The sequence below is a fragment of the Eupeodes corollae genome, chromosome X (assembly GCF_945859685.1).
Source record: "Eupeodes corollae chromosome X, idEupCoro1.1, whole genome shotgun sequence".
NCBI lineage: Eukaryota > Metazoa > Arthropoda > Insecta > Diptera > Syrphidae > Eupeodes > Eupeodes corollae.
The window spans coordinates 2,214,701-2,242,022 of record NC_079150.1 but is presented as its reverse complement, the minus strand read 5'-3'; the positions used below and the strand labels follow the sequence as shown (position 1 = coordinate 2,242,022).

Here is a 27,322-nt window from a genome sequence, read left to right as displayed (position 1 = left end):
TAATAATTAATTAATTTATAAGATGTAAATATGCAATATATGTGTATGTATACAATTAAATACACATATCGACAATTTTTTTTCATTTAAAGTTTTTAAAACTATTTTTAATTTTTTTCTGTGTTTCAATGATTTTAATTGTTTAATTATTCATTTTTTTGAAAATGTTTCTTTTGTTTATAGTATACAATTTTTGAGTGATGACATTTCTCGAGAGAAATTTAGTTTTAAGTTGTATGCAAATAGGTGAAATAAACTTTTTAAATTATTTGAAAAAGAAAAAAAAAAACAAAAGAAAATAATGAACACAAATTTGTACATATACAAAAAATAATGGCATTCGTGAATAATTGTATTGCCTTTCATCTTTAAGCAATGCACTTTTCTCATGGCGTATTGTTCCATTTTTGTTTTTATTTACTAGAAACAGTTTCTTTTTTTCCAAAGCAACAATATATTTTGTTATCAATAAATGTGCGTTCTGTTCCTATTTGTGTTGTTTTGTGGAACGACGAAATATGATTTTTTTTTATTCGTGTACCTCAAAAATAAGCTTCGATGAGTATTTACTTAAAAATTAACTCTGATAGGAAAGTAACAAAAATTCAATTGGGTTTACTCGCTACATGTATACATTGATTAAAATCATCATATATGATCTATATATACATTTAAATGCAAATTCAAACGTTTTTTTTAATCATTTAACACTTAAATGCACACGATTATGCTCAGATACAATAAAGTTATGTATTTCAAGTGTATTTTAATTCAGTAACTTTGGTATACATATAAGCATATCTACATGTAGGTATATGGGGATTTAGTATAAGTATGTTTTTGTAAGAAGATATGTATAAAATAAACAATAGAAACCAAATACAAAAAAAATGTATATTGAAACATTGACACGAACATTGTTTCAGTTTAGTTTAGTTGTTTTGTTGTTCTTCTGTGGTTGGTTTGGGCTTTCTTTTTTTGTTTTGTTTGATGTGTTTTTTTTTTTAATTTTGTTGTGTGTTTATAAAGATTTTTAGCTTAAAGTTGGGAACTGACGTTCATCATCCACCTTTGGTGCATGTTGGCCTCCACGTTGTTGTTTATCCATACCACCTCCCTCCTAAGAAACAAAAAATAAAGAATAACGTTAGGTATATAATCACATTTGTCTTGATTAGTTAATTTACCCTTCTTGGGTTCTCATTTCTTGGTCGGCCAACATTTACACGTGGACCATCTGGACGTCCACCACCACCTTGGGCAGAAATAGCAGCACCGACTCCACCAACATTACCACCAGTATTACCCCTTTCACCACCAATCGGACGCTCAGCGCCACCAGTTGGTCTGGAACCACGTCCACGACCACGACCCATTCCACCACCACCACGACGACCATCATTGAAGTGAAACTGAATGTCTAAAACACGTTGCAAACGTCCAACCCGTTGTGGATACATTGATGGATCATACTCCAATTCTTCCTCACTGTCTCCTTCCTGTTTATTGCATTTTGTAAAATATTAATTTGCTTAAACATGTTACAACAATACTTTGGCCTAAGCATCAACTTACAATCTTTGAACTAACCTTCTTTTTGTTATTCAAGGCGATCATTTTTTTCCATTGTGTTACATCTTCACCCTCACCAGCCTTGCGAATATTGAATTGAGGTTTAGCTCGTTGTTGTCTTTGTGCCTTCCATTCATCAAGAGTCAATTCTTTGGTTTCTTCCTCGATTGAAGCATTTTGTTCTGTTGCAGTTTGATCATTTCCTGATTCTTCTTTGTCGGTAAGTCCAGCTTATTAGAATAAGAGATAAGAGATAAAGTAAAAATGAGAAAGAAAATATATTTAAATAGAAATTATACCTTCATCATTAGATTTGTTAATATCTTCGATGTCTTGTTTAACTGAACCCCAATTATGTGCTCCAGCTCCATCGCGTTTATCAACAGCCTTAACTCCAGTCTTATCTGAACCAGATTGACGATCAAACTCACGTTTTCCACCGCGTGCATTTCCACCATCAGCTCCATTACGATTACGTGGTGGACCATTAAAGCGTTGATTATTTTGGCGAATGCGTTGTTGTGAATCATTGTTATATTCCCCCATTCCACCGCTTCCACCTCCACCACTCCCGCCCATTGATCCAGGAATACCATTTTCACGATTGCGACGGTTATTACGTTGCTCCCGAGTTTCACCATTCTGAGCCTTGGAAGTGCTATTTCGATTCTGTGATGCTGGCCCTGAGGAAACAAAAAAAAAATAATAAAATATATATTATAGTAAGAGCTTTAATGTGTTGTAGTTATTGTATGTTTTAAAATAACGCCTTTAATTTTGTTTACTAATTTATTATATTCAACATCCATAGAAGTGGATTATCCACCAACAAAGGTGTAGAATCGAATTGAGGCTTACACGATGTTTTTAGGTTTAAGTCGGTTTTTCATACGCTCTTCAAGTAGAAAACTTTAAGTTCACTTTCCATTCTAGATTTGAGTTCTCTAAATTCAAAGTAATATGATTTTTAACTGACAGTACCCGTGGCATGATGTTAGTCGATCCCTGCCTATGCCATCTAAAGTCTTTTCACGGGTACTTCCTCTTACGAGGAATTGACAAATTCTCCAAGAGTTACCATGAAAAAGTGCTTTCTTAAATTAGCCGTTCGGATTCTGCATATAAACTGTAGGTCCCCTACATTCTTGACAACATTACTCCACACAGGAATGGTTGAGAGTTGTAAGTCACCAGGCCCTACTTCTCAACGGACTGTTGCGCCACCCATTTTTAGTATGACTTTTAACTATTTTTCACCTTTTCAAGCTGGGGTCTAAGTATCGAAACGATGGCTTTTGCCAAATAAGTCATGCAAATTAATTGAGAAAAGGAAGACAAAATATTGTCTCCATAATACAATAATTTAAGTCCCAGCAAAGTTATTTGATTTTAAAACAACCGAATGGCCCTTAGGCGAACTTTAAATTCGAGGGCCAAAAGCAAGGACATCTTATGGCTGAAAAAACCAAAATTGAAGATATTTCACATTGTCCAAGATTTCAAGCAAACTTCTTTCAATTGTATAGTTTAATAAAAAATGAAAATATAAGAGTTTAAGTATGTTTGGGTTGTCATACTACTTAAACATAAGAATTAAAAAAACTTGCCACTTCGCCATCCACCAACCTTATAAAGTATCAGTTTTGTAGTCAAAAAAATCGTGTATCCGAAAACTTTAGCAATGAATTTCTCTTAAAACTTAAGTGTAAATAAATAGTTTTGGTTAGCATTTTTCCAAGTAGATATTTTAGAGTTCTGACCCTCTAATGGCCCATGGGCATGGCAAAGCGAAGATTTAATAACGGAATTAAAGATTTTGTATCGTTGTATAGCAAAACATTAATGATGACGCCTGCTATTTAAATACCTCCGGTTTTCACAAAATCACTGATAAAACATTCTTGCATAGGACCAGTATCCTAAACTGTTGCCTTCGTCTGTATACGTCCTGTTGCGTATAAGCGACAAATTTCAACTAAAAAGATCTATTTTTTCCCAGTCTAGCAAAAAATTCTCCACAAAATATTTAAGCAATATTTATGTAAAACAAAAAAAAACTGCTGTTTTGAGGGAGGCTGGCTCCTCGGTATTTTTATAAGCAGTTTTTTTTTCAATCAGTCTAATGATAGATGGAATTTAAAGTATTTTTGTGGCCATTTCAGTGGACTTAGTATTAATTTTTATTGAAATTGCTTTCTAATTTTCCTTGCCAATTTTCGCTTCCAAAAATGAGTTGAAGCTCAATTTGGTGCTTAAGTTTTATTTTTTAAAGTTAATTTTAAAATGTTTAGTGATTTTTCCATACCGATGTTTAAATTCATCTTTTCATTAACACAGCAGCGTTGCTATTGAAATATTTATGCGCATGTTGTTTATTGGAAGTTTTTTATTTTAAAATTATTTTAGAATTATAGAAGATACAAATTAAAAGGTCTTAAAATAAGTTTTTTTATTGGATACCAAACAAAACTATGTTGGCAGAAAAGTGATATTCAGCCCTATCATGAATTCCATCGTAATCGGAAATTTTTACGAATCCCGAAAAACTGTATCATGAAATCCGTTCGTAATGCAAAATTGTATGAGATTTTCCGCTACGAACGGATTTGGTGGTGAAATCCGTTCGTAATGCAAAATTGTATGAGATTTTCCACTACGAACGGATTTCATGATACAGTTTTTCGGGATTCGTAAAAATTTCCGATTACGATGGAATTCATGATAGGGCTGATTTGCTATACCGTTAATTACCAATACTTCTCTCAAAGAAATCTCAATAGTTCTCAACTTATTTAGTGTTGCCATTAACTCGTTTTATTGAAAAAATGACTTATGCCACTTTTAAAATAAACGGCTCATATGTATGTAATAATATAAAGATAAATTATTCTCAACCACAACTTTTAAATCAATGCATTCAATCAAATCTGATCTTAAAATTCCGATTTAGTTAGAATTAGAATAATGTGGTTTTTCCTTTGGTACAATAAATCAATTCATTCTTGATATAGATCTATCACATCACAAATTTACACTTTTTTTTGCTTTTCATGGAGCAAATAATAAATTGATTTATTTTTGAGCCAAAATTAAATCTGCAGATCTGGAATTTTCGGCACACTCTTTACCAATACTAAAACAATTTTTAAAAAAATGTGTAGCTGGAAATTTTACAATACTACCATACTAGTTAACACGTACACGAGTTTACACTAAACAATTTTTAAAAAAATCATCTTTGAAGAAAGTTTGAATTTACCCTTGGAATCCTCGAAAGTGTTTTAATTTAACTTAAAATTAAACAAAACCAAATTAAGTGTGGCCATTCAAAAGAACATGTTCTGGCTCTTCAGGGCTTAATAACTGGATAAATTCCTTTTAAAAAACGATGGAATTAAAATAAAAAGGAGCACTTAAACCACATTTTCATCATGACTGTCATGCTTAAGGTCTGGGTTCAATCCCTGCCAGGAAGATGAATTGAAAGGAATTTACAAATCCTCCAAATTAAATTCATGTAATAAAAACTGCTTCTCTATGCATACAAGCTTTATGTCCTTCCATCCCTGACATTTTTCGCACATGTTTGTGATTAAGAATTCACTAGGATCTGGTTTCTTACGAGTTCTAGCGGTACCAATTTTTCTTTTTATTTATTTATCTAAGTGTACATCTATTTAAAAACTAAAATTCAAAAGAATCGCCAAAAGATTCCTTAAAGAAACATATGGTTTTTAAAAACGTGAGATTTAACCTTGGGCTTTTTTTTTATGTTTTGAAACGGAGTTAAATTTTAAATCGAACGCAAATAAATTTTTGACAAAATATTTCAATAAAATTTAAATTGAATGTTTTATTCAAAAAAAATATATCGAGTTTGTCGAAGAAATTATTTTTCTTAAAACATTTTAGGAAATTAGGTGTTATTTTTTTAATTTTTGCAGAATTAGACTTATATGGTGTCTCTATCTACATGACACATTATGTTTGCTCTTTTCGCTTTCACTCTTAGGTTCGCTTTTCATTATGATATTTTATTCCACAACGCACATGGTCATCTTCTCAGAACATACATTTTATTGTAGATATAAATCTGTTATATATATATATACATATATATATATATGAATACATATAAAACAGATAAATATATTTATATATATATGTATATACATTATATGTAAAATTATATTATGTATATATACTTATATATATACGCGATTGTTAATTGTTAAGCAATATTTCACACAAAGTGCAAATCAATAAAAAGCAATAAGCAGATGATAGGGTTGTTTTCTTTCCTCTCCAAACCTCCTACACGATAGATTAAAAGAAGGTTCATACCTACAAGTATGGAGGGAGTTTAAGAACAAAACTTAGTTAATAATAAAATGCATGCGGCAAAACCACAAATAGGTACAGGGAGGCGGGAGCAATGGCAAATAATACTGGAAAAATGGACATTTTAATTTTCGACTCCCTTGAACTCTTGAAGATAAGCCAAAGAAGAACCGAACACATTTTTTGCATTTTTTTAAAGATGCCGATATCAAGAAATTGCTTTTAAGTGATTCTACATTTGAATTGTTTAAATAAATTTGTATACCTACACCATTTTTACTTTAATGCAACATGGTTCTTTAAGTTTTAGTTATTTTTGCGAGTACAAACGAACGAAAACGATAACAAAGAGATTTATTAAAGTAAGGCAGAAAGGGACAGAATGAACAAAAAGCAAGGGCGGTTTGACATCGACAGCAAGCAAGGTGTGAGAGAAAAACTAACTTTCTTTTCTGAGAAAATTTTAACTTTAAGAAACTGAGATATTCTTTGATTGATATTTAAATGAATAAAATTAGATTTATTACCATTGAAATTGTCCCTGTTGTTGCGATTTGCATTTTGACTGTTGTTGCCTAGTTGCTGTTGATTGGGTTTGGATTTGCTTACACCACCGCCACCCCCACCAACCGATGCGTTATTGATAGCATTATTTCCAGCAGTATTGGATTTCCGATTGAAATCCACATTTTTGTTCATTGCAAATGATTTATTTTCCTTTTCTGATGAGTTTTTCTTAGAACTATCATTTCCAGCAGATGCATTTTGTTTATTTGTGTTGTTATTTTGCCCTTTGTTTAATGTAGTGACAGCAGTGGAAGGAACAACTGCAGCCCCAGTAGCAGCAGCTGGTTGCTTAACCTTTTTCTTGATATTATCTAATGGATCACTAACGTCGTCGTCCATGAATAATAATTCATAGCGATTCTTGCCCGAATTATCCATGTTTATCTAATTTGAAAATTTATTTTAATTTCGCACGAACGATGACAGTTGATTTAATCGGATTTGAAATTTGTTACTTGGGAAAAATTTTTCAGAGCAACACACCACACGACAATTTAACTTGGGAATATTAAAGACCACCAACCAGAGAAACAGGAAAACGAAGCTACTCTGTCTTCTGTGTCTATCGTTTCGTTGATTATGGCTGTCCCTCTATTTGGTAAGAAAAGAAAAATACAGAAATAATGGAGACAACAATAATTTATTTTTATATAAGATTAGCTTTGACTCTTTCTGTCTAGTGGCTTCTTCGATGTTTGGCATTGGTCGCGTTCGGCGACTATTCAAAATCGGTGCTACTGTAACTGTTTGCGGAAATAAAGTTCATGAACAAATGTTTTAAAAACGAATATCAAACTAGCCCAAAATGTTTGGTATTTGAGAACTTGAGGATGGTTCGACATTTGATTTTGAAGTATACAATTTCAACATAATTTAATTTTTTGCAGGAAAACTTATATAAGTCGTTGGTGATAATAAAATACTGTGAACATATATGTACATTGGAAAGCTGAGCATATCAAAAATGATGACTGTTTTTGATATATGGACTATTTATTTCCTATTTGATTACAACCACACAAACTTATCTCGATAGCTTCCGATTTATCCACGGAACAGATTAATTTTACCTACTTCGTTTTGGGCGTTTACTAATATTCCCGATACTAAGAAGCAATTATAATAGCTATCACTGGTTTTCATCATTGAAATCAGTCATTGAAATTTTATTGATTTTATTGACAGGTAGTTAAAAGCGATTATTAAAAATAACTGTCATGGGGAAAAAATGTGATTAAAATCCACCGAAAATGTAAAGTGATAGAAATCTGCCATTGGAATTATCTGAACTAAGAACACAACTTAGTGGAATGATTTGTTTAACTTTTGAAAAAAAAAGCATCAGCTGTTCAGGAAAATGCATTTCCGTATGAAAATATAAAAATCAATTTTTAACGAAAAAAATGCGCTGTAGACGGCACCTGTTTCATTTTTTGTTTGACCAGGCCTTAAAGGATCTCGGATAGGCTATCGGATTGTGAACTGAACGTGGCCATTTTTATTTATTTAGTAGTACTTGCATAAACGCACCATATAAAGACCGGAAACCAATCTGTCACTCTGGTTTGCCTACAAGCTGAAAAGTCAACTTTCACGCACCCTTAAGTATAACATCAATTCACCATTGCTAACATCAATTCACCACCCTCTAAAGTCAATTCACCACGAAAATAATGTAGAGTGATGAGAAATTCTTTAGGGAAGTCCTAAACCTAGTCGCTACGGCGACATTAACTATTGCATTTTTTGGGAAGAGTACGATAACGAAGTACGAAATTTGATGACGGATTTGTATAGAACAGTTAAAAACAAGCATTTTTTACTTTGGAAGTGGTCTATTTCGCCGCGTTTAGGAGGTTGGGGCATTTAAAAAAAGATATGTACGTTAAATGGAAAAAAAATAATGGTAATACTTACATCAAGTTTTATAAATTTTTTTAAAGCCAACACTTTTGTCTATTAGCTTGTTTCTAAATCAAGTCAAAACTATGCAAATTAAAATAGTCTGTTGAGATATTATATTTAAAAAAAATATTTATTAATCAGATCATCTCAGATGCCAACTAACTAACATCGAAAAACATTTTTGCTGCAAACTGTCATCAAATATGGTTAAACAAAAAACTTATGGTTTCTTATACATTAATTATTTATAAGGAAAACAACATGTTCCTACCTGATTGTATTAACAATTAACATAATATTTAATAGAGGATCGTGCTCATTGCTTATTATTATTTTGGTTCACATTTTCTAATTACTAATGAAACAGACGTGTGTTGATTTGCATAGTTTTTGAAAAAAAATTGCTCTGAACTCAAAATTTGGGCAAAAAAGGGTAGAAATAGGTTAAAAGTGTGATTTTTAAAACTTTAAGATTATTTACTATTGTTTTAAGAATCAAAAACTAAAAAGTAGATGGTTTTATGTCTTCTAGTTCTTGAGAAAATTACCAAAAAAATTTGTTAATTGAATTATTTTTTCCTTGCTTGAGCACGTAGTCTCATTTTGATAGTAATAATAATAATACAAAATAATAAAGACTTTGTGATTGAAAGTGGCAAGAAATTGTTAATTTTTAACTTCACTCGATTTAAAAGTGTGTGCTACGTATAATACACTTTTCAATTCAATAAAAAGCTATAATTGTCTGAATAAGGCATTTGTTGTATTATGTAAAGAAAACTTGAAATCCGTGTATTAGCAAAAATGTACAAAATTGTTGTTTTTTAAAATTTAATTATTATAAAAACAGTTCACGTTCCAAAATTATATTTTTTGAATTTTATAATAATTCTTTTTTTCTCAAATTTTAAAACGATGATTATTTCATAAAAGTATTTTAACAAAACAGTGACCAAGTTTCTATAAGTTAAGTTTTTCAAATAAAAAAAAAAATGATAAAAGTGTGACATCACCTCAACATCACACATAACATAACTGTTTATTTCATTGAGGTGAGTTTGAAAACGTCAACAAAAATTCTGATTCTTTACATCTCAAATAGCATTTTGCATTTGCATGTTCGTTTCGTCATTTATACTTTCTTCGAAGTTTCTATGTACGTGGCTATCTCTGGGGTAATTCCAGGCAGTAGCACTTGGGCTTTGCCCATCAGGTAAAGTTGCAGGGAAATCAAACGCTTGGCTTACGCACAAATAGTACAGAGAGAATTTAAAGAACTATCCAAAGAGTTATGCCATAGATCTATACATTCCTTAGACGTTAAAAATTTGATATGGAACTTTTAAAATGGATACATTCCATAATCTAATAATAATAATTAAGTGCAATAGTTTGTAAGCATTTCCACATTTACTTTCATTTTGGTTCCTTGTCAGGTTCTATTTCTCTAGTTAAAAAACAAAAAAAAAACTTTTAGTTCCAACGCTTGGTTGCGTTATTTTTTTTTGATGAAAAAAAGCTTATATATTTTTGATAGGAAAATGCAAACATTGATACTCACTTGAACGTGTTCTTATAAGTTTTTTTTAATTTTTACTAAAAATGTGAATGCAACGTTCTTACTCACACTTCAAAAATTCTAGGAAGGTATAAGTTATTGTACTAAAAACACGACCAAATGAATTCCAATGTTTGCATTTTTAAACATTTTTGGTAGGAAAGTACGAAAGGATATTCAAGATTATATGATACGTATCATATGAAAGTTATTGCAAAATAAACTATAAAAGTTAAAATTTAACTTTACTTTTAAAGTTTTTTAACCTTAAATGTTCTTTTTAGCGCCTCTGGCGTGAGATTGTTTAAAAAACGAACAATTACTATGGCGCCTTGTTTTTTTTAAACTTACTTGTGACTTTGAGATCCTTAAATATCAACTTTATATTAAAACAAATTTGAAGAAATAATTATACTGTTGGCCGTACCAAACAACAAAAAACAGTTTTTTTTTGAAAATGAAGTTTCTTACTTACAGTTGAATAAATGAATTGTGGATTTTTGTAAGCGCTTTTTTAAATATATGCAAAACTAGCGTGTATATTTTTGACATGCATTGCATCATTCAAACAAAAAACAAGGAAGAAATGTCAGAATAAACCATTATCTGTGTAAATTATTAAATCCATTTTTGGCAATTTACTAGGCTAATTTTAAACGTTTTTAACATCTTACGATCTCTTAACAAATTGCTAAAGTTAAAATCACGGAATCACTTTTTTAACTTTTAGCAATTTACCAATTCCATATGACACATGTACAGTTATTGTTATAAGGGCAGTCGATGGAATGGTCCAGTCAAAAGTTGGTAATTCTGTTTATTTTAACTAACTAACTACCACTTTTTATAAACACGTGTGGATGCTCATTTATTAATAAGAGGCAGGTATCAATTTAAAAGTTAGCAAAACGAAAAAAAAAGTTTTTAAATTTTGGAGTCTTTTAGTGAATTGCTAAATTAGTCTTTTCATTGCCAAACGAAATTTAAAAAAAAACATTCAAAAAATCCAGTATTAGCTCCCTTGGTCTTGCTTGTCACCTTTGTATATAAAACAAAGATGTTGCATCTTTGCTTTGTCACCTGGTTAGTTGCTTTCCACACCACCTGGAAGTCAGAGCTTGAATCATAAAAATTCTGTTTTCAAAATTTTGACAGCCAAAGTAAGAAAGTTAATTGAGATTTTTTTTTTATATTTCTGAGAATACGGATATCATTGTATAATTATAAAAAGTATATGCAATGTAGAAATCTTTGTGATCCCAAAAATATAAACTGTCCGAATAATTTGTCCTTATAAAAAGAAGCCCCATTGTAGATGGGTCGACACGCCCTTGTGTCAGTTGTTCAATCTCAACGCAATGTAAGCCGACCATTATTTTCCTTTTCGAATTGTGAATCAGGCATATTTGCATTCCCAGCTGATATTTGTGCTTATCGATTTTGTTTTTTTTTTACAAAAGTATCCAAATAAACTGTCAAGCCTTTTTACGTAAAATCAACAAATGTGTAGAAAGTATTAAGTATGAGCGAAATTGACTCAAGAAAAAATCACAATATTAATCGTCAATTAATTCCCACTGAAAATCAAATGGCTGCTTCCTATACAGAAATTGCATTTCAATCATCGAATCGCACAAATAACCCACAACAACTTCACGACGATGAAGGCAACGATGAGAACAATTATGATGATTGTGGGGATACAAAACCAAGCCGAAAAACCGATTCGGAAGAGAATAATGACGACTCTCTTCCCCAGAGTAGTGGTGATTATTGTGGTTTAATGGAACAATTAAATCGAAAGAATGGTTATGAGTTTTGTAGCAATAATTTTGATACTAAGCCACAAATTCGACCTGCAACCTTACTATGCGAAAAGGGTAAGATGTTGTTCTGTTCTTCATACAGGTCGTTGGTGTTCTAACTTCTAATACTCTTAATTTCTAGCGTTTCCCTATGACTTGGAGGGAACAGTTCGTAGAGAAGGTGACATTACACATTTTGTAGCTGAAAATTTAGAATACAAAATTAAACTTTCGAGTCCGATTGCAAAACGAGGTAATGTTTACTTATTATTCATAAAGGTACGTTCATATACACCAAGGAATGGTCTAACTATTTAATTTTGATGACACATACATATGAAAATGCATTCCAAGATTCGAACAGTTTTCTAAATATGCCATATTTAAGACTTAAAACACAAAAGTTTAGAAGGTTTTTGGTGCATTTCACGCAGTGACAGGAAATTGTTTTGGAATGTAGCTTTTTTTCCAAAAATAAAATATAAAGTAAGAGAGGATTTGATATAAAGAATTTTCGGGCTTTTTTGACGTAGTTTTTTTCGAACTCAATTTTCAGGAGTCTATTATTACTATCGCTCTGCTTACTCGAACTTTTATCTTAAAGGAGTCATCTTAAACATTTTAGAGAAAAAAAATGTGCGGTTCTTGAATTCAAGAAAATAAGTACCTAATTTCTTAAAAAAATAAAACAAATCAATGTAAGCAAATAAGTTGGGAAGAAACGTTTGTGTGACACTCACAAATTACACGTTTCAGAATCTCTTTTCTCTTCTTAATAATATCAATAGATATGCATTCTGTTTCTCAATTAGCCATTAGTTTAACAAAAGTTTTACTTTTGCTGGGGAATTTATGTTATTGAAATTCGTGATTAAATCTCAGATCTAGAGCATCCAAAGCAAACTCGCTTCAAAACGCCTTACGCTAATCGGCTGAAAACCTTAATTTCAATCAACACAATTGTTTAGACTATAGGGGCCAGGACAGACAGACGGACGAAATTGGGGTACTCACTTTTTTGACTACTCTACCATCGTAATGTCATGTTCCATTAAAAACTTTAGTTCGAATTTTTTAGTAATGCGAAACTTGCTTTATAGTTCCTATATGTCGCAAGTAAAATCACTTCAATTTTCGATATTTGTGTATCAAAAAAATTGAAGGCTTGGAATTTTAGGAATTTAAAGGCAACTGAATATAAAATTGACGATTTCTTATTCAAGGTTTCTTCTTAAGAAACTAAATATTTGCTCTTTTTCTTAGAAACAAATTTTATGAAAATAATTTAAAGCATTAATAGAAGCTTTTTAAATTCTAAAATGCGTAAAAATACAAAAATAATTTTTTTTGACAGCAAACCACTTTTTGGCGAATGTCGTTAATTTACTAATAAATCTTTAGATGAAATCTTTACTCATACAACTCAACTGTATTAACTTTATGGCTCATACGACACCCCGCCTGGATCGTCCATCGTTCAAAAGTTAATAAATTTGTACTGCGTTTTTGAAATAGGGCTGAATATCCCATGCATATCATGTCCTTGGCCCAGTTTTCAGTTAAAAGCAGTACTTTTAGCAAAAAAGTGTAAGGAAGTAAAATACAAATTTTGTTTTCCAATACAAAAATTAAATAATTAAAAATATAATGGGGGTCATATCCATTAACGCAATTGAAGGGAATTCCTACGAACAAAAAAAAAAAAAAATTGTCTCTCAGGGGGGTCATGTCCTCTATTTAAAATATTTTAGTGTAGCACTTAGTTTTTGGAAATTCTCATTAGTTATGAGTCTTTATATAAAGTTTTGAGCAAACCTTGAATTTATTATAAATACAAGGTGTCTCAAAAGCAAGTTCACATTTGCTTATCTCGGATTTTCGGAAGCGTGCTGTTGCTTTAAATATGCACAGATCTTCATTATGCCGCATTCTACACAAAGATTTAAAGCTGCACCCGTACAAAATCCAGTTAGTGCAAGGACTGAAGCCTCAAGATGCTGGTCAGAGGCTTGCCTTTGTAAATCATATGATTGAGCGCTTTCCAACGTTCACCAACATCTTGTTTTCAGATGAATCCCATTTTCACCTGAATGGGCATGTAAACAAGCAAAATTGTCGTTACTAGAGAGCAACCAACCCAAAACAAAAACATCAGAAAACGCTACATTCTACTTACTTTTTTGAAGATGGAAGGGGACGCACACTCAGTGAATTCAGAGCGTTATGTGGAGATGTTAGACGAGTTTTTCGTACCCCAACTGCAAAACTTTCCTGGTTACAACCAAAGAACATGGTTCCAGCAGGATGGAGCAACTTCACACATGTCCAACAGATCTCTGCTTCGAGTTCGAGAAATTTTTCCGAACAAATTAATCTCCAGGCGAGGTGACATAAATTTACCTCCACGGAGTCCCGATTTAACGCCTATGGATTTTTTCCTGTGGGGTTATGTCAAATCAAAAGTTTACGCTAATAAACCGACTTCCCTGGCACAATTAAAAGAAAATATCCGTCATGAAATGGCAGCCATCACGGAGACTACCTGCCGAGCTGTCATAGGCAATTTTAGTGCCCGACTAAATGAATACCGAGAGCGCAACGGTTTACATTTGGACGATCTTATTTTTAAAAAATAAATTCCCAAACAGTGTACTTCAATATAAAATAAACATTTTTTCAATAAAGCTAAGACTTTCTTTTAAAAAAAGATTTAGATGTGAACTTTTGAGACACCTTGTATATATTTTAAAAACTTGATATAATAGAATTGTTTACTTTCGAAACGTTTTGCCTTTTTCTGTTAAAAATTATTTTATCAAAAATGGTTTAGCTTTTCTTATGTATTCTTTAAATGCAAAACTTTTAAAGTTTTTTCAATTACTTACTTAGGTCTGTCGATGGTGACGTTTTGACCAAGACGTCGGTGTTGTGTGTCCTTTCTTGACGACAGCATGTACTTTGTTTTGCCCTCATTGACCGTTAAACGCATTTTTGCCGCCTCTGCCACAATACTCACAAAAGCCCCATTGACATCACGCTGAGTTCTTCCGATTATGTCAATGTCATCAGCATATGCTAGTAATGGGACAGACTTTTGAAAGATAGTGCCTCTAGTGTTGACGTTGCACTATTCTTTCAAGCACGATGGTAAAAAATCGCATGACAACGCTTCACCTTGTCTAAGACCTTTTTTGACATCGAAAGGTTCTGTTAAGTTGTATCCAACCTTTATGGAGAATGCTGTCATATGTGGCCTTGAAATCGATGAAAAGATGGTGCGTGTCGATTTGGTGTTCTTGGTTTTTTTTTCCAGGATCTGCCGTAATGTGAATATTTGATCGACTGTGGACTTTCCTGGTCTAAGACCAAACTGATAAGGACCTATCAGACGATGGGCTTTAGACGTTCACATATTACGGCAGAGAAGATTTTACAGGCGATGTTAAGCAGACTGATTCCTCTATAGTTGGTGCAGCTAAGAAGTTCTCCTTTTTTCAGGATCGGGCAAACAATACTGAGATTCCATTAATTTTCCCATTACTTTAAATAATATAAATATTTCAACTGAATTTTGAAGAAAGGGATTATAGATTTGGAAAACCATCACGGATTTTATGGATTCTTAAAAAGTGTTGAGAATTTTCAAATGTGATTTCTCAAAAACTTGAAGTATACATTAATTTTGAAGTCAGGTTCGAATAAGGCCGAGAAAACCCATTGTAAAAGTGCAATTTTAATTCAGAAAACCTTGTCGACTAGTGTTGTGTTTGGATTCTAAATAGAAAAAATGGGCTGGCTTTATTTATAAGTTGTGATTTTCTGTTTCATTCGTACACAATTTAAACCAACCCATTTTTAAAGGTTTGCCTGGAGTCTAAAAATAGACACAACAGAACCTATGTTTAAGCTGTTTTTAACTTCATAAAACATCAGAAATAAATCTAGTAATTGAGAAAATAATAACGCGAGACAATTTATTTATAAAAATTAAAAATAAAACCAAAAATTCAAATGTCAGTAGACTTGAGAATCTATCAAAATTTTGATATATATCTGAATTTTGCTACTGAACCCGAATCGACCCCTCCAATTAAGCTTTCAATTGACCTTCTTAGCATTGAAAATCGGACTAAGCCTAAGAGTTTCCAAGTCTTAATGTAATATTTGTAGCATCCGTGTCGTGCGTTGGACTGTCATGCCAAAAGTCTTGGTTTCAATCCCTATCTGTGCCATCTAAAGTTTTTTTTTTCACGGGTATTGCTTCTTCCCAGGAATTGGCAAGTTCTCCAAGAGTGATTCTTGTCGCTGCCACTGTTTCTAACCTGGATGTCATGTTTAGACTCTATTTCAATAAGAGTCTGGTTAAAAATATGACGATGAATATGCCCCAATTTTTTTAAATTACTTTGATTAGTAAGCTGGCACATCAGTTCTCTTAGTCAAAATTTTGCATATCTCTAACAAAACTCAATTTGTCCACATATCGAATCTTTTATGTTATTCTAGGTCAAAATATCTGTTTTTAGCTTAAATTGATAAAATTGATTTTGTTAACAATTGTTGTTTCCAGTATGGAATTCAAATATTTAAACATTCCTGCTATTAACTTCAATTTCTTCCTTAAAATCGTTTGTATTTTTAATTGTGTTGATATTTAACACTTTAAACCTTTTTATCTTGATTAGAAAATGAACGTATAGATACAACTGAATAAATGAGTTAAACTTGACTTAGGTTAAATATAACAAGTAAGAACATTCTTCCTTGTAAGAGAAACTTTTACGGATACCGAAAACCCGTATCTGTTAGCAATGCAAAATTGTATATTTGGAAGTAGATTTCTTCGAGATTTGTAAAAGTTTGTGATAACGACGGAATTCGTAACAGGACTGATTTATTTTCAAGACTTAGAAGAGAATCATCCCAATGTTTCTCCGATAATATTGCACTATCGACTGACTCGAACTGAAGAGTTTTTTTTTTTACAGATATGAATCAAACAAATTTGTCTTCGAAAAACAGTACGCCTTCGACTTCAACTGGATTTATACAGAAACATTTTCTTCAATCGCAACTAGCTCAAATCGATTCAAATGTTCTTAGTGATATTGAAATTGATGCTCAATACTTAGCAGCTTCAGTTGATAATCTAACAGAAAATCTTTACAATTTGCTGCATTCGGTAAGTACATATCTGAATCCATCCATCTGTTAACCTCTCCTATTTCCATGTTTTTGTTTTCTTTCAAGGTATCATCAATTACAGCTGACAACGTTGAAATTCATAAAAATTCAGTTAACAAACTTACAGACAGCATGGATTCAAATATCAAATGTATGTATACAATAATGGCAAAGACCGAAGAAATATCAAAATCAATGAAGCCAACAGAACAATTAGCATTAAGAATGTATGAATAATTAATATTTAACTTTGATCGTTTTTATAACTATTTATTCTTTTGACAGCCGTGAAATCAAAAGGCTAGTGGACATATTAGAGAACAATCTGTAAAAAAAATATTAAAAGTCGTTGAAGTTAAATAAAGGATCTTCAAAGAACTCAACACATAAGACAACATCGTTGTTAGATTATTATCATCATCAAACAATTAGGTTTTCCGAAAAAAGTGCGACATAACTGCATTATGAAGTAGCGCATCTTACGTGAACAAAATAATTAAAGGACATGTATTCGTTAAAAAAAAACAACACAAGGAGCATGTTTCGAATTCTGAAATTCGTATTATTATGGGTTAGTTTTTAGCTTAAATTATTGTTAATAAACTATAAGTTTAAAACCTTAATTTTTGTTTAGTAAATGTATCTTAATATAAAGCTTTCAATACTGAATTAAAAAAAATATATAATTAAAAAGGGATGTAGCACATAATTGATTACAAAAAAAATCTATAACTACTGTTGCTTTAAGTTTTTCCCATAATTCTCTTGTATCATACACATCATTCTGTTAGAAAGTGAATAAATTTAATAAATGAGGTGTCAAGATTTTTCTTTACACTATTTTTATTGAATATAAATTAATAATTTATGAAAAACTTAACTTTTTATTTTATTAAAAACATAAATGGCTTGTGTATTTAATTTATTAATTCAAAAGTACTGTGATGTTTCTTGATACATTTTGGAAATTTTAAATTCCCCTTGCCATGTAACATACCGTAATAACAAACTGATCGAATAAATGAATTACTTCTTTCGATAAAATAATTGTTTGGTTTGGAAATGAAAGAAAAACAAGAAGTGTTTAAATATTAAAAATAATAACAAAAAAAAAGTGTTCTGGTAACTTCAAAAAGTCATCCGAATGCAACAATTCTTGATCAAAATTTGCAACGAAAAAAAAACACACGGTCTACAGAAAGTTTGAGACACGTGATTAATTTTGAAAAACTTCTTTGCTTGCGTGAGTTACCGCACAATTACGCTAGTTAATGTTGTTGTGAATCCGGATCAAAATTAAAAAGTGCACATTTCAAACGCTTTTACCCACTAAACTCAATGTAACACATTACGTGTTAAATAGTTCTAATGATAGACTTAAGAGCAGAGACACCTTGATTAATACATATTGGGTTCGAAATATTGTATGGGTCATTATCCGATTAAAAAAACCTGTATGAACAATTAAATATTTGAAAATCCTGTAAATAGTCTGAAAAAGAATATCCGTCTTGATAGTGTTAAAAATTGCTCACTTTCTTAGTTTACTAAAACAATTTTTCTATTAAAGCAAATAAACAGCTTTCCGAAGTACATCATTTTTAAAACAACATTTCTTTAAAAATAAAGTACCAAAATAATTTTCGACTCATTACTAAATCTTTAGCTTTAGGCAAAAAGGACTTCAGAAACTGGTTACAAAGATTTAAATAAACTTTAGCCGTTAATATAAAACCAAATATGTATTTTTCTGATATATGGACTAAACACAAAGTTAATACGATAGTCAGCAATTTAACTAGACTTAAGCAGTGAGAGAACAAAATCCGTTAGAGAAAAAAATCCATTAAACTTAATGTAAACCTAAAATGCAACTATAGTCAAACTTCTTTATAACGAACTTCCTTATAACGTAATTCTTTCTATAGCGAATTTCATTTTGTTCCCCTTCCCCTTAAGAAATATCCCATACGAATTAGGTTCTTAATAATGAAATTCTCTATAGCGAAATTTTCTTTATAAGGAACTAATTTTGTGGCTCGAAAGCAAAGTTTTCAATTTTAAAAACAAAGTTTAGTCCGATTTGTATTCCTTATTTTAAAAGGGGACCCACGTTTTGGGAAGAATTTTCTTAAAGTAAATGCGTGTATGCAATATGCATGGATGTGTAGTAGAAATGTTACGCATATCAACAGGTCAATTATTTGAAGTTATCGATGATTGAAAAAGTTAAAAGGGGGAGAAAAGAAAAAAGATGTTGCATACAAATTTCTTTAAAAAATTCTATATAACGAATTTTGTATAAAACTTCTTTAAAACGAAGCAATTTTTTGTTCCCTTGAAGCTTCGTTATAAAGAAGTTTGATTGCATTTGATTTAAGACTTTTTTACCAAAGAAATAAGTCCCCAGGTTTCTATGGTTATTTTTCAATATCTTCCAAGGTTTTTTATTAAACCAAAGTCATTATCATTTAATCCTCTTTAAAAAACCAATTAAAGGAAAAACAAAAATGATTAACTATTTAGATTTAGTATTGGTTAACTTAATAGGTTGATTACATACAATAACTTCAATATTAATAATCAATAAGATAAAAGAATTTTTTCCCTAGACCCATTCGAATATTGTGATGCATCAGCTTATTTCTCGCGTAAAAACAATTAAAGAAAAGAGCTTCATAAACCATCGTTTGGCAATGAAAGGAAGCCAACTGGTACGGTCCTCGATAGGGACGTTGACTCCAGTGCTGATATTATCACAAGTATAATTCTTTTGGGAATAAGAAACTTTATCCCGAGCAGGCTCTAAAGGTTAATCCCCTTCCTACCAATTATCGGTCGAGTAAACTAACGTCCTTTCTTTCCAAGGTAATGGAAGCAATGATTAATTATCAGCTTAAGAAATATCTCGAATATCGAAGGCTTCTTAGTGACTGGGAGTCTGGATCTCATGGTTCATCTCAAATAATCAACAAATCTTTACCTCGTTTTAGAAAAAGTAGGATTATAACGTCTAATATTTGAAAAGAATTTGATAGAGTTTGGAATCAGGCCCTTCTTTTTTTTAATAAGCGCACACTCAAGGGGATATTACTACCCTTATTATGTAGACACAGTGTGAGCACTAGGAAAGGGAGAGAGGGGTTAAAAGGAGGTGTCGATGTACATTGGTTTTAAATTCCTGAATATTGTAATGGCTGGGAAAGACAGAGTGTGGTAAGGCATTCCACATTCGCGTAGTACGGCTAAAGAACGAATCTCCGTACTTGACAGTACGACCGAAGTTGGGCTCGAGGGTATATTGATGAGCATTCCTAGAAGCGCGAGTTTTACGGTTGAACTATTTAAGGGGAGGAATGCAACTGGCTATTTCTCTAGGGCATAAACTGTTAAAATAACCGTAAAAGAGGGTCAGACAAGAAACATTTCGACGATGTTCAAGTGAAGTAAATGATCTTATGATGGTAGTATCACCAATCAATCTAAATGTTCTACGTTCAATACTGTCCAAGAGGCTATCGAAAACTCGTGCCGTCGGTTTAGATTTGTTGGATTATAAATTACCTTTTTGACAGTTCATTATAAGTGGTATTGAATGAGTTCAAATCGGAAAACATCAAACTAAATGCTGATGTGCAATGCTCTGTTTTTTATCCCACACTCTGATTTTCACCCTTTGGTAGGTTATGACTTGACCATGACCACCTGCTTATAGACTTCAAATGCCTATGACAGTATAGCCAAGGTAGAACTTTATAAAGCCTTGAGAGAATTCAGCTTCCCAAAAAAATTGGCAGCATCTTGAATAGGCTCCGACAAAGGGATCTACCAGAGGGACAATCATCAACAAGTCCGCACAATTATTGGCTTTCGCAGATGACATTGTCATTTTTGGTAGAAGCCAACAAGCTGTACAGAACTCATTTATTCACATCGAGCGAGGCATACAAAAACTGCTACTACATTTAAATGAGAAAAAAAAAAACAAATTACGTGGTGGCTTCGTCACAAATTTCAAGTGGTCCAATCGTTTATTTGAATTGTGTCAATAGTAGCGACCGATATTGACATAGAAGAAAGTCAACAGAACCTAGTTGGATTATCAAGACTCTTTATAATAAATAACAAAAACATACCATAAATTCCAAACCGCTGTTGTATCCATAATCTTACAAGTACTCACTTATGGATCCGAGGCTTAGGTGCTTAGACAAAAACACCTTAACCTCTTATCAGCGTTCGAGAAAAAAACTTGCGGAGAATAGTTGGTCCCATTTGTGAGGAAGGACAGAGCAATGGAGGAGGTATGACAATGAATTATAACAAAATATAAATAAAGCTTGGTAGACTCCGTTGGGCTTGAAACCTAGCACGCTTGAGCGAAAAAGAGACCAATTCTCTCGTCCCGGAAAGTTCTTGGCGGTACGATTAATGGTAGAAGATAGTGGGGAAGACCAAACCTCCGCTGGAAGTATGGTGTAGACCAGAACTGCCGGATCCTTGGGGTACGCAACTGGATTGCGGACTGGATCGCTGTAGCAGCATCGATAAAATAGCAAGGCCGATGGAGTATATTTCTCATGTTCAACATCATTGGTAATGTAAAAAAATATTAGAAATTTGTTTTAAATCATTTATTTTTGCACAACATTTTTAGGAGTCAGTGTTGTCAAATTGAAAGAAAGAAAATATTTATATATATAAGCAAATATATTGATATATATATACACAAAATTTATTATTTAAGAAGGCTTTTTAGTTTTTTTTATATCAAACAATTAAATTTATGAAATTCATTCAAATTTTATTTTTTGTTTAATAATATCAATTTACAACAGTCCTGAATTTAAATTTTTGTGAGTTTTTTTTTTCTCTTTCAAAGCTTAATTATATGTATGTATATTACTATAGCCTGAGGATGGAATTCGAAACGAACAGCTTTAAATATGTTATATCGACTCATAAGCAATTCAAAATCATAACTTCGAAGATATATTTCTTGTCAAATAACGCTGTTGAGGTATCAAACGTTAAGCAAAGCTTAAAAATGTATGCTCCCAAAAATAATGAATCGTTTCGAATGGCATATTTAATAAGTTTTGAAATTATGACAAATGCTTTGTGCTTCAAATAAACAACAACAAAAAAATAAACCTGCTGATAACTCTTTCTCATCGTTGTATTTACAATCAGTTTATTCATTTATTCTTTTTGATGTCTAATTTTAAAAAATATATATTTATTTACATTATTACATTGTTAACTTTTTGATTTTTGTTTTTATATTATCATTAAATTATGTTGATGAGGTGTCTTTACAGGAAATACACCCAAAATATTTCTTTTATTTGTTTTGTTTTTACATTTAGGTACACTCTAATATTATAATTTTTTAATATATGTTTGTATTTCAAATTCTAAGAGTTAAAAGTTCGAGAAAGGTGGACAAAACATCGATTAAAATTAAATAAAAAAGAAACATTTATCGCATGCAAATATTTTTGTTCTCCTTTTCTTTTATTTTAATTCATGTTTTTTTGGTTTTTTGACGGTGGCTTAACTCCATTATTTCGTATGCTTTATTCGCCCCAATCATTGGCATTTGGTACATTATTGCTACAATTATTACTTGTGCTGCATTTAAGCGAATCCATTTCGTTGTCGATGAATTCAACATGAGTAAAGGGAAAATGGCCTTTCTTGCCTTTAAGCTCACCCTCCCATTGTCCGTTGATGTTCGTTTTGGTTACTTTAATTATGTCATCGACTTCTAATTTAAGGGCGGTTTTGTCATAAGCATTTGGAACACGAGCTTGTTTCACACGAGCATAAGCAGGTAGCTTTCGCTAGAAATAAAAAAAAAAAAAGAAAAAACTTTTCAGTAACTTCTGTTGTTGAGGTTTTTGGAGAACATACGTTTAAATCTGACTTCTTTAAGGCATTGCCTAACTGATGTGAACTTTGAATAGCTATACCCCCGCCAACACTGCCACCACCTCCACTTCCACCACTTAAGACTCTCGTTCTGGAGGTTGAATTAGTTCCACTTATGATATTACCGCAACCACTGCCTCCAGAGTTTGGACGTTCTATGCTATTGTCTTCAGAATTGTCATCATACTTTATTTATTTATTAAAAAAAGAAAAATTGTACTATTGAAATAAAAAAATCGAAGTCCTTCAATTGAAAGCAACAAACCTTTTGTACATATGGTACAGGAATTTGACCAATTTGTCCCAGAGAATTTTTTGCTGTCCACCACTGATCTTCATCTTTGCGAATTATTGTTAAAATTTCACCACGTCGGAATGGTAAGTCATCGTGATCCTATCAAAAAAATAAATATACATAATTATTTACCTCCTTGTGCCTAAAAAGATCTTTACAAAAAGCAAACAAAAATAGCTTACATTGCTTTCAAAATCAAATTTTCCTATGGCTTTTTCTTGTTTCCTTGGCGCTGGTCGACGTAACGGTGTTGTATCCAAATAATGTAATTTATAAAATGACAATAACTCAGGTAAATCCTCAAATGACTGGTCACCAATCCTGTAGACTATTTGATCTTGTTGTTGGATTTTATTTATAATATAATTGCTTACTTTGGTGTCTTCTCTAAATTTGAATAAAATATTTATTTTTATGAATTCTATCAATAACATTTTATACTCACCGAACACATAAAACATAATCGCCTCGAATTGAGTTACTATCACGGACTAGAAATACACCTCTTTCACGTTCATTCATTAAAACTTCAGTGGCATCTTGTCGTGACATTGGTCCAAAGTACCAACTTAGAGAATATGAAAAAAGAAACATTTAGAAATTGAATTAAACGAAAGAAACAACTTTTAGTCTCCTTTGCAAATAAAAATGACCTAACTGGGAACATCAGATTTATATTCGTTTAATTGTGTTGTGTTGTTTTTTGGTTTGGCATCTAGTGAGTCTCTAGTGAATAAATTAACTCCGTAATGGGATTTTAAAAATGGTTCAGAAATAATATAAATTAGGTCGAGCAACAATCTGTAGAATAATAGGGCCTAGTGTTTTAGTATATCAACCATTTCTGTGTGCGAGTAATATATGTATGTTGTCAGGAATGAAGGGGACCTACAGTTTTAAGTCGAATCCGAATGGCTTAACTTTTATGACAAGCATTACCCTTGGAGAATTTGTCAATTCCTCGAAAAAATGGCATAGGCAGAGTAAACATGTGAAGCGAGGATAAATCAATTGACGACATCTACTAGAGGTAGGGAAATTTATCTTGTCAAAACAGTATTGTGGTTGGTGTGTAAGCAGTACATCAGCGAATAGCAACAAACTTCGAAGTTTAAGGTAGTTATCAAAGGTCATATCAAGCAGCAGGGTAGCAAAATTGGATACACGATCATATCTTCGTAAGCCAAAGACATAGCGAACAATATTGTTAAAAGTGACATTAAGTTTACGTTTACTTTCATAACAACAATAGCAATAAAGTTCACAACCATAAATTAAAATTGGTAATAACAAGGTCTTGTCAAGCAGCATGCGTGTGTTTACTGGTGTAAAATACTGGGTTACCCATAAAGTACGTAGGGCACCATAAACTTTGCCTATAATTCTATTTATATGGTTGTCCCAAGTTAAAGAGCGATTAAAGTTAACACCAATATTTTTGGCAGTTTCAACATATTCAATGGGGGCAAAATCGAAAGAAAGTAAGAGAGATCAAGAATCTTTTTGGAGATTACTGTGCATTTAGATTTCTTATTGTTCAAAAAAAGACCATTTAAGTGAGACCAGTTTGAAATAGTATCAAGATCCTCATTGACATTAGTGGCGCCATGCTCAATAAGTCCCAGGGGACAACTGAAATAAAGTTGAAAGTCGTCGGCGTACAGATGACAGGAACAGAATAGTAGAGGACCCAAAATCGACCCTTGAGGAACAACGGACGAAATAGGTAAAAAAAACTAGACAGACAGTCACCAATTTGAGCTGCTTGTTTTCTGTTAGACAAGTAAGAATAAACGAGCTTAGCAGAGCTTGCCGAAAAATTAAACTGCTACATAAGTTTTTTACACAGAATTACGTGGTTGACAGTGTCAAAAGCCTTAGAAAAGTTGAGCAAAACTAAGAAAGTTACATCACCCTTATCCAGCGCTTGTCTTATTTCTTCGGTCACGCAAAGTAGTGCTGTTGTACAGCTGTGCTGCTTCCGAAAACCAGATTGTTTTGGAGTGAGCAAAGAGTTTGCTGTAAGGTAAGCGTTAATTTGTGGCTGTAAAATCCTCTCAAAGACTTTAGACAAATAGGGTAGAATTGTGATAGGTCTATATTCAGATCCCTTAGCATTTTTAGGACGTGGTATGATTTTTGCTGACTTGCTGACCTTTGGCATGACAATCCTACGCACAAACCACCATGCCACGGTTTTTACTTTAAAAATAGTTGATGCTCTTAAAATACTCAAATTTTATTCATAAAAAAATACATCAAATTTTCGAGCGCTAGAAAGTTTCTTTTAAAAAAATATGTTTCAAACTTGATTCAATGCATATTTTTTATGTTCAACAGAAATATTAAGAATTTATTTTTGCACAACATTTTAAGGAGTATGTGTTGTCAAATTGAAAGAAAGACAATATTTATTCACATTTTAACGAATACTTTGGAAACAACTTTTCTTCATAGAAATTGACAATAATTTTGATGGATTAAGCTCACAATACGAGAGCAGCATGTATTATATTACTTTAGCATTAATTCTGTCTAGTGCGAAATTAACATCGAAACATGGTTAAGGAATTGATTTTGTTTGATAAAAACAAATAGAATTCCCTGGAGCTGAAATTTCTCCGATAAATAAACGAAATCGCTGTGCAGAAAATTATTTGGATTTCGGAAAATAACTTTTAAGTGTGGGACTCACAAACGGAGTCGACAACAAAACCAACTTAATTTTTGCCATAAAGCGTATCATAAGTGAGTTGCTAAGAAATTATAAACCGTCTTTATAAGATACCTATAATGCCAAAAAGTTGCATTGATGGGACGAAATGAATTTCCAGTTCTTAAAGCTTCAGAAATGTTTGCTTTTAAGGTCTATATATGAACTTGTATAAACTAATTAAGAAACTTACCTATTTCGATCAAAAGCATCAAAGTTCGCCATATTTTGAACGTTTTTTAATAAACGCGGTCAACTAGATTTCTGACAACCTAAGCAATTTACAAATTTTATAAATTAAAAAGCCAGTGTATTGATGCGGCCGTCTTTCGATGCGAGTTCTCTTCAGCACGAAATCATGAGTTCACAAACCAAATTTTCTCCTTCCCATCTCACACAGTAGATTTTCTTTTATGTTCTTACTTTAGTAAATCTTTGAGATCTAAATGATCTTTAAAAAAGCTTAGGGCTTCGTTAGAGCTATCAGCGTCACTCCCCCACTGAGATAGATACCTCTTATTTGATTGTAAAAGAGGAGTCTCCGTTGTCAGTTAATAATGACATAAGGCGGTGCATTGGGAGTGTATATATAGAAAAGAAAAAAACTCGCCGACACCTTTCTTGTAATTAGTCTAATTTCTTGAATTAAATTTCATTCTTTGAAACCTGCGCCTTTAGAGAGGAAGGGCAAATTAAATAGTTTACAAGACAAAATTACTAGATAAAAGTTCTAGTTATTATTCGGATGCGGATCCCGACGGATAAGACGATAGCAGGGGTCGTGGTCAAACGATATAGAATTGTTTTCAATATATCAATTGAAGAACCCCCTCCCAAGCCAATCGACTTTTCGCTGACATTAGGTCCAATTGTCAGTAAATAATAAATAATTTAGATTAATTTTGTTTTTTGTATAATATAAAGAAAAACACATAAACTTTTCCAAAATATAAAGACACACGAACTTAGGACTGACGGTTGCAAACGGGTATTTAGATTTTTCTTGTGGGCACAAATTTTTTTATTAAGTCGACTTCTTCGCGGAGGAAAATCTTTTAATCATGATGATATGATAATCACTTGACAAGCTGCTCATTTGTTATTCTATATTCGTCTCACTTCTTTTGAGATGAAATGTTTAAGAACAAGCCACATACAAGGTCTGTTTGGTAGTTTAAAATCTCGTACCCCTTTGACAGTAACTCGTATAAGATTTTATTTTTTTGGGCCTTATTGTTATTAATAATACATCGCTGAAAGCATCGTTGGGTTGAATTTTAACAACGAATTAATAGCGTGTATACTTATAATCTTGATAAACAAGTCTTTTACTAATTAGCCTTATATTGGTCAGGTTCCAGACCAAATAAGGGACTTGAAAGTTAGGCACGTTTATAGGATATAATTGGCCAGCTTAACTTTCAATGAAGGTAACTTTATGGGAAAGT

At 32.0% G+C, this 27,322-nt stretch overlaps 3 protein-coding genes and 1 long non-coding RNA gene across 5 annotated transcripts; 2 read left to right on the top strand and 2 right to left on the bottom strand.

The window, feature by feature from the left end:
• Nucleotides 1-835: 835 nt before the first annotated feature.
• Nucleotides 836-7,007, bottom strand: LOC129953281 (plasminogen activator inhibitor 1 RNA-binding protein-like). Of its 2 annotated transcripts, none has more exons than XM_056066295.1 (5): nt 6,441-7,007; nt 1,872-2,255; nt 1,576-1,802; nt 1,188-1,499; nt 836-1,120 (listed from the first exon to the last, which is right to left on the bottom strand). In XM_056066295.1, exons 1-5 carry the CDS (start codon nt 6,856-6,858, stop codon nt 1,034-1,036), a joined length of 1,428 nt encoding a protein of 475 aa, XP_055922270.1. In that variant the 5' UTR covers nt 6,859-7,007; the 3' UTR covers nt 836-1,033. The 2 variants fall into 2 exon arrangements, with proteins under 2 accessions (XP_055922270.1, XP_055922271.1); XM_056066296.1 differs by having other exon boundaries at nt 1,591-1,802.
• On the top strand, nt 6,958-7,622 carry LOC129953282 (uncharacterized). Its single transcript, XR_008782476.1, has 3 exons — nt 6,958-7,078; nt 7,136-7,313; nt 7,368-7,622. It is a non-coding gene; the product is annotated as an uncharacterized LOC129953282 (long non-coding RNA).
• Nucleotides 7,623-11,302: 3,680 nt separating this feature from the next.
• LOC129953362 (BLOC-1-related complex subunit 6) lies at nt 11,303-17,812 on the top strand. Its single transcript, XM_056066493.1, has 5 exons — nt 11,303-11,823; nt 11,891-12,001; nt 16,737-16,930; nt 16,999-17,159; nt 17,218-17,812. The coding sequence occupies exons 1-5, from the start codon at nt 11,466-11,468 to the stop codon at nt 17,261-17,263; spliced, it is 870 nt and encodes a 289-aa protein (XP_055922468.1). The 5' UTR covers nt 11,303-11,465; the 3' UTR covers nt 17,264-17,812.
• A 4,191-nt stretch (nt 17,813-22,003) lies between these two features.
• LOC129953328 (adapter molecule Crk) lies at nt 22,004-26,942 on the bottom strand. Its single transcript, XM_056066423.1, has 6 exons — nt 26,068-26,942; nt 23,607-23,729; nt 23,344-23,548; nt 23,132-23,260; nt 22,849-23,052; nt 22,004-22,778 (listed from the first exon to the last, which is right to left on the bottom strand). Exons 1-6 carry the CDS (start codon nt 26,097-26,099, stop codon nt 22,512-22,514), a joined length of 960 nt encoding a protein of 319 aa, XP_055922398.1. The 5' UTR covers nt 26,100-26,942; the 3' UTR covers nt 22,004-22,511.
• Nucleotides 26,943-27,322: the final 380 nt, after the last annotated feature.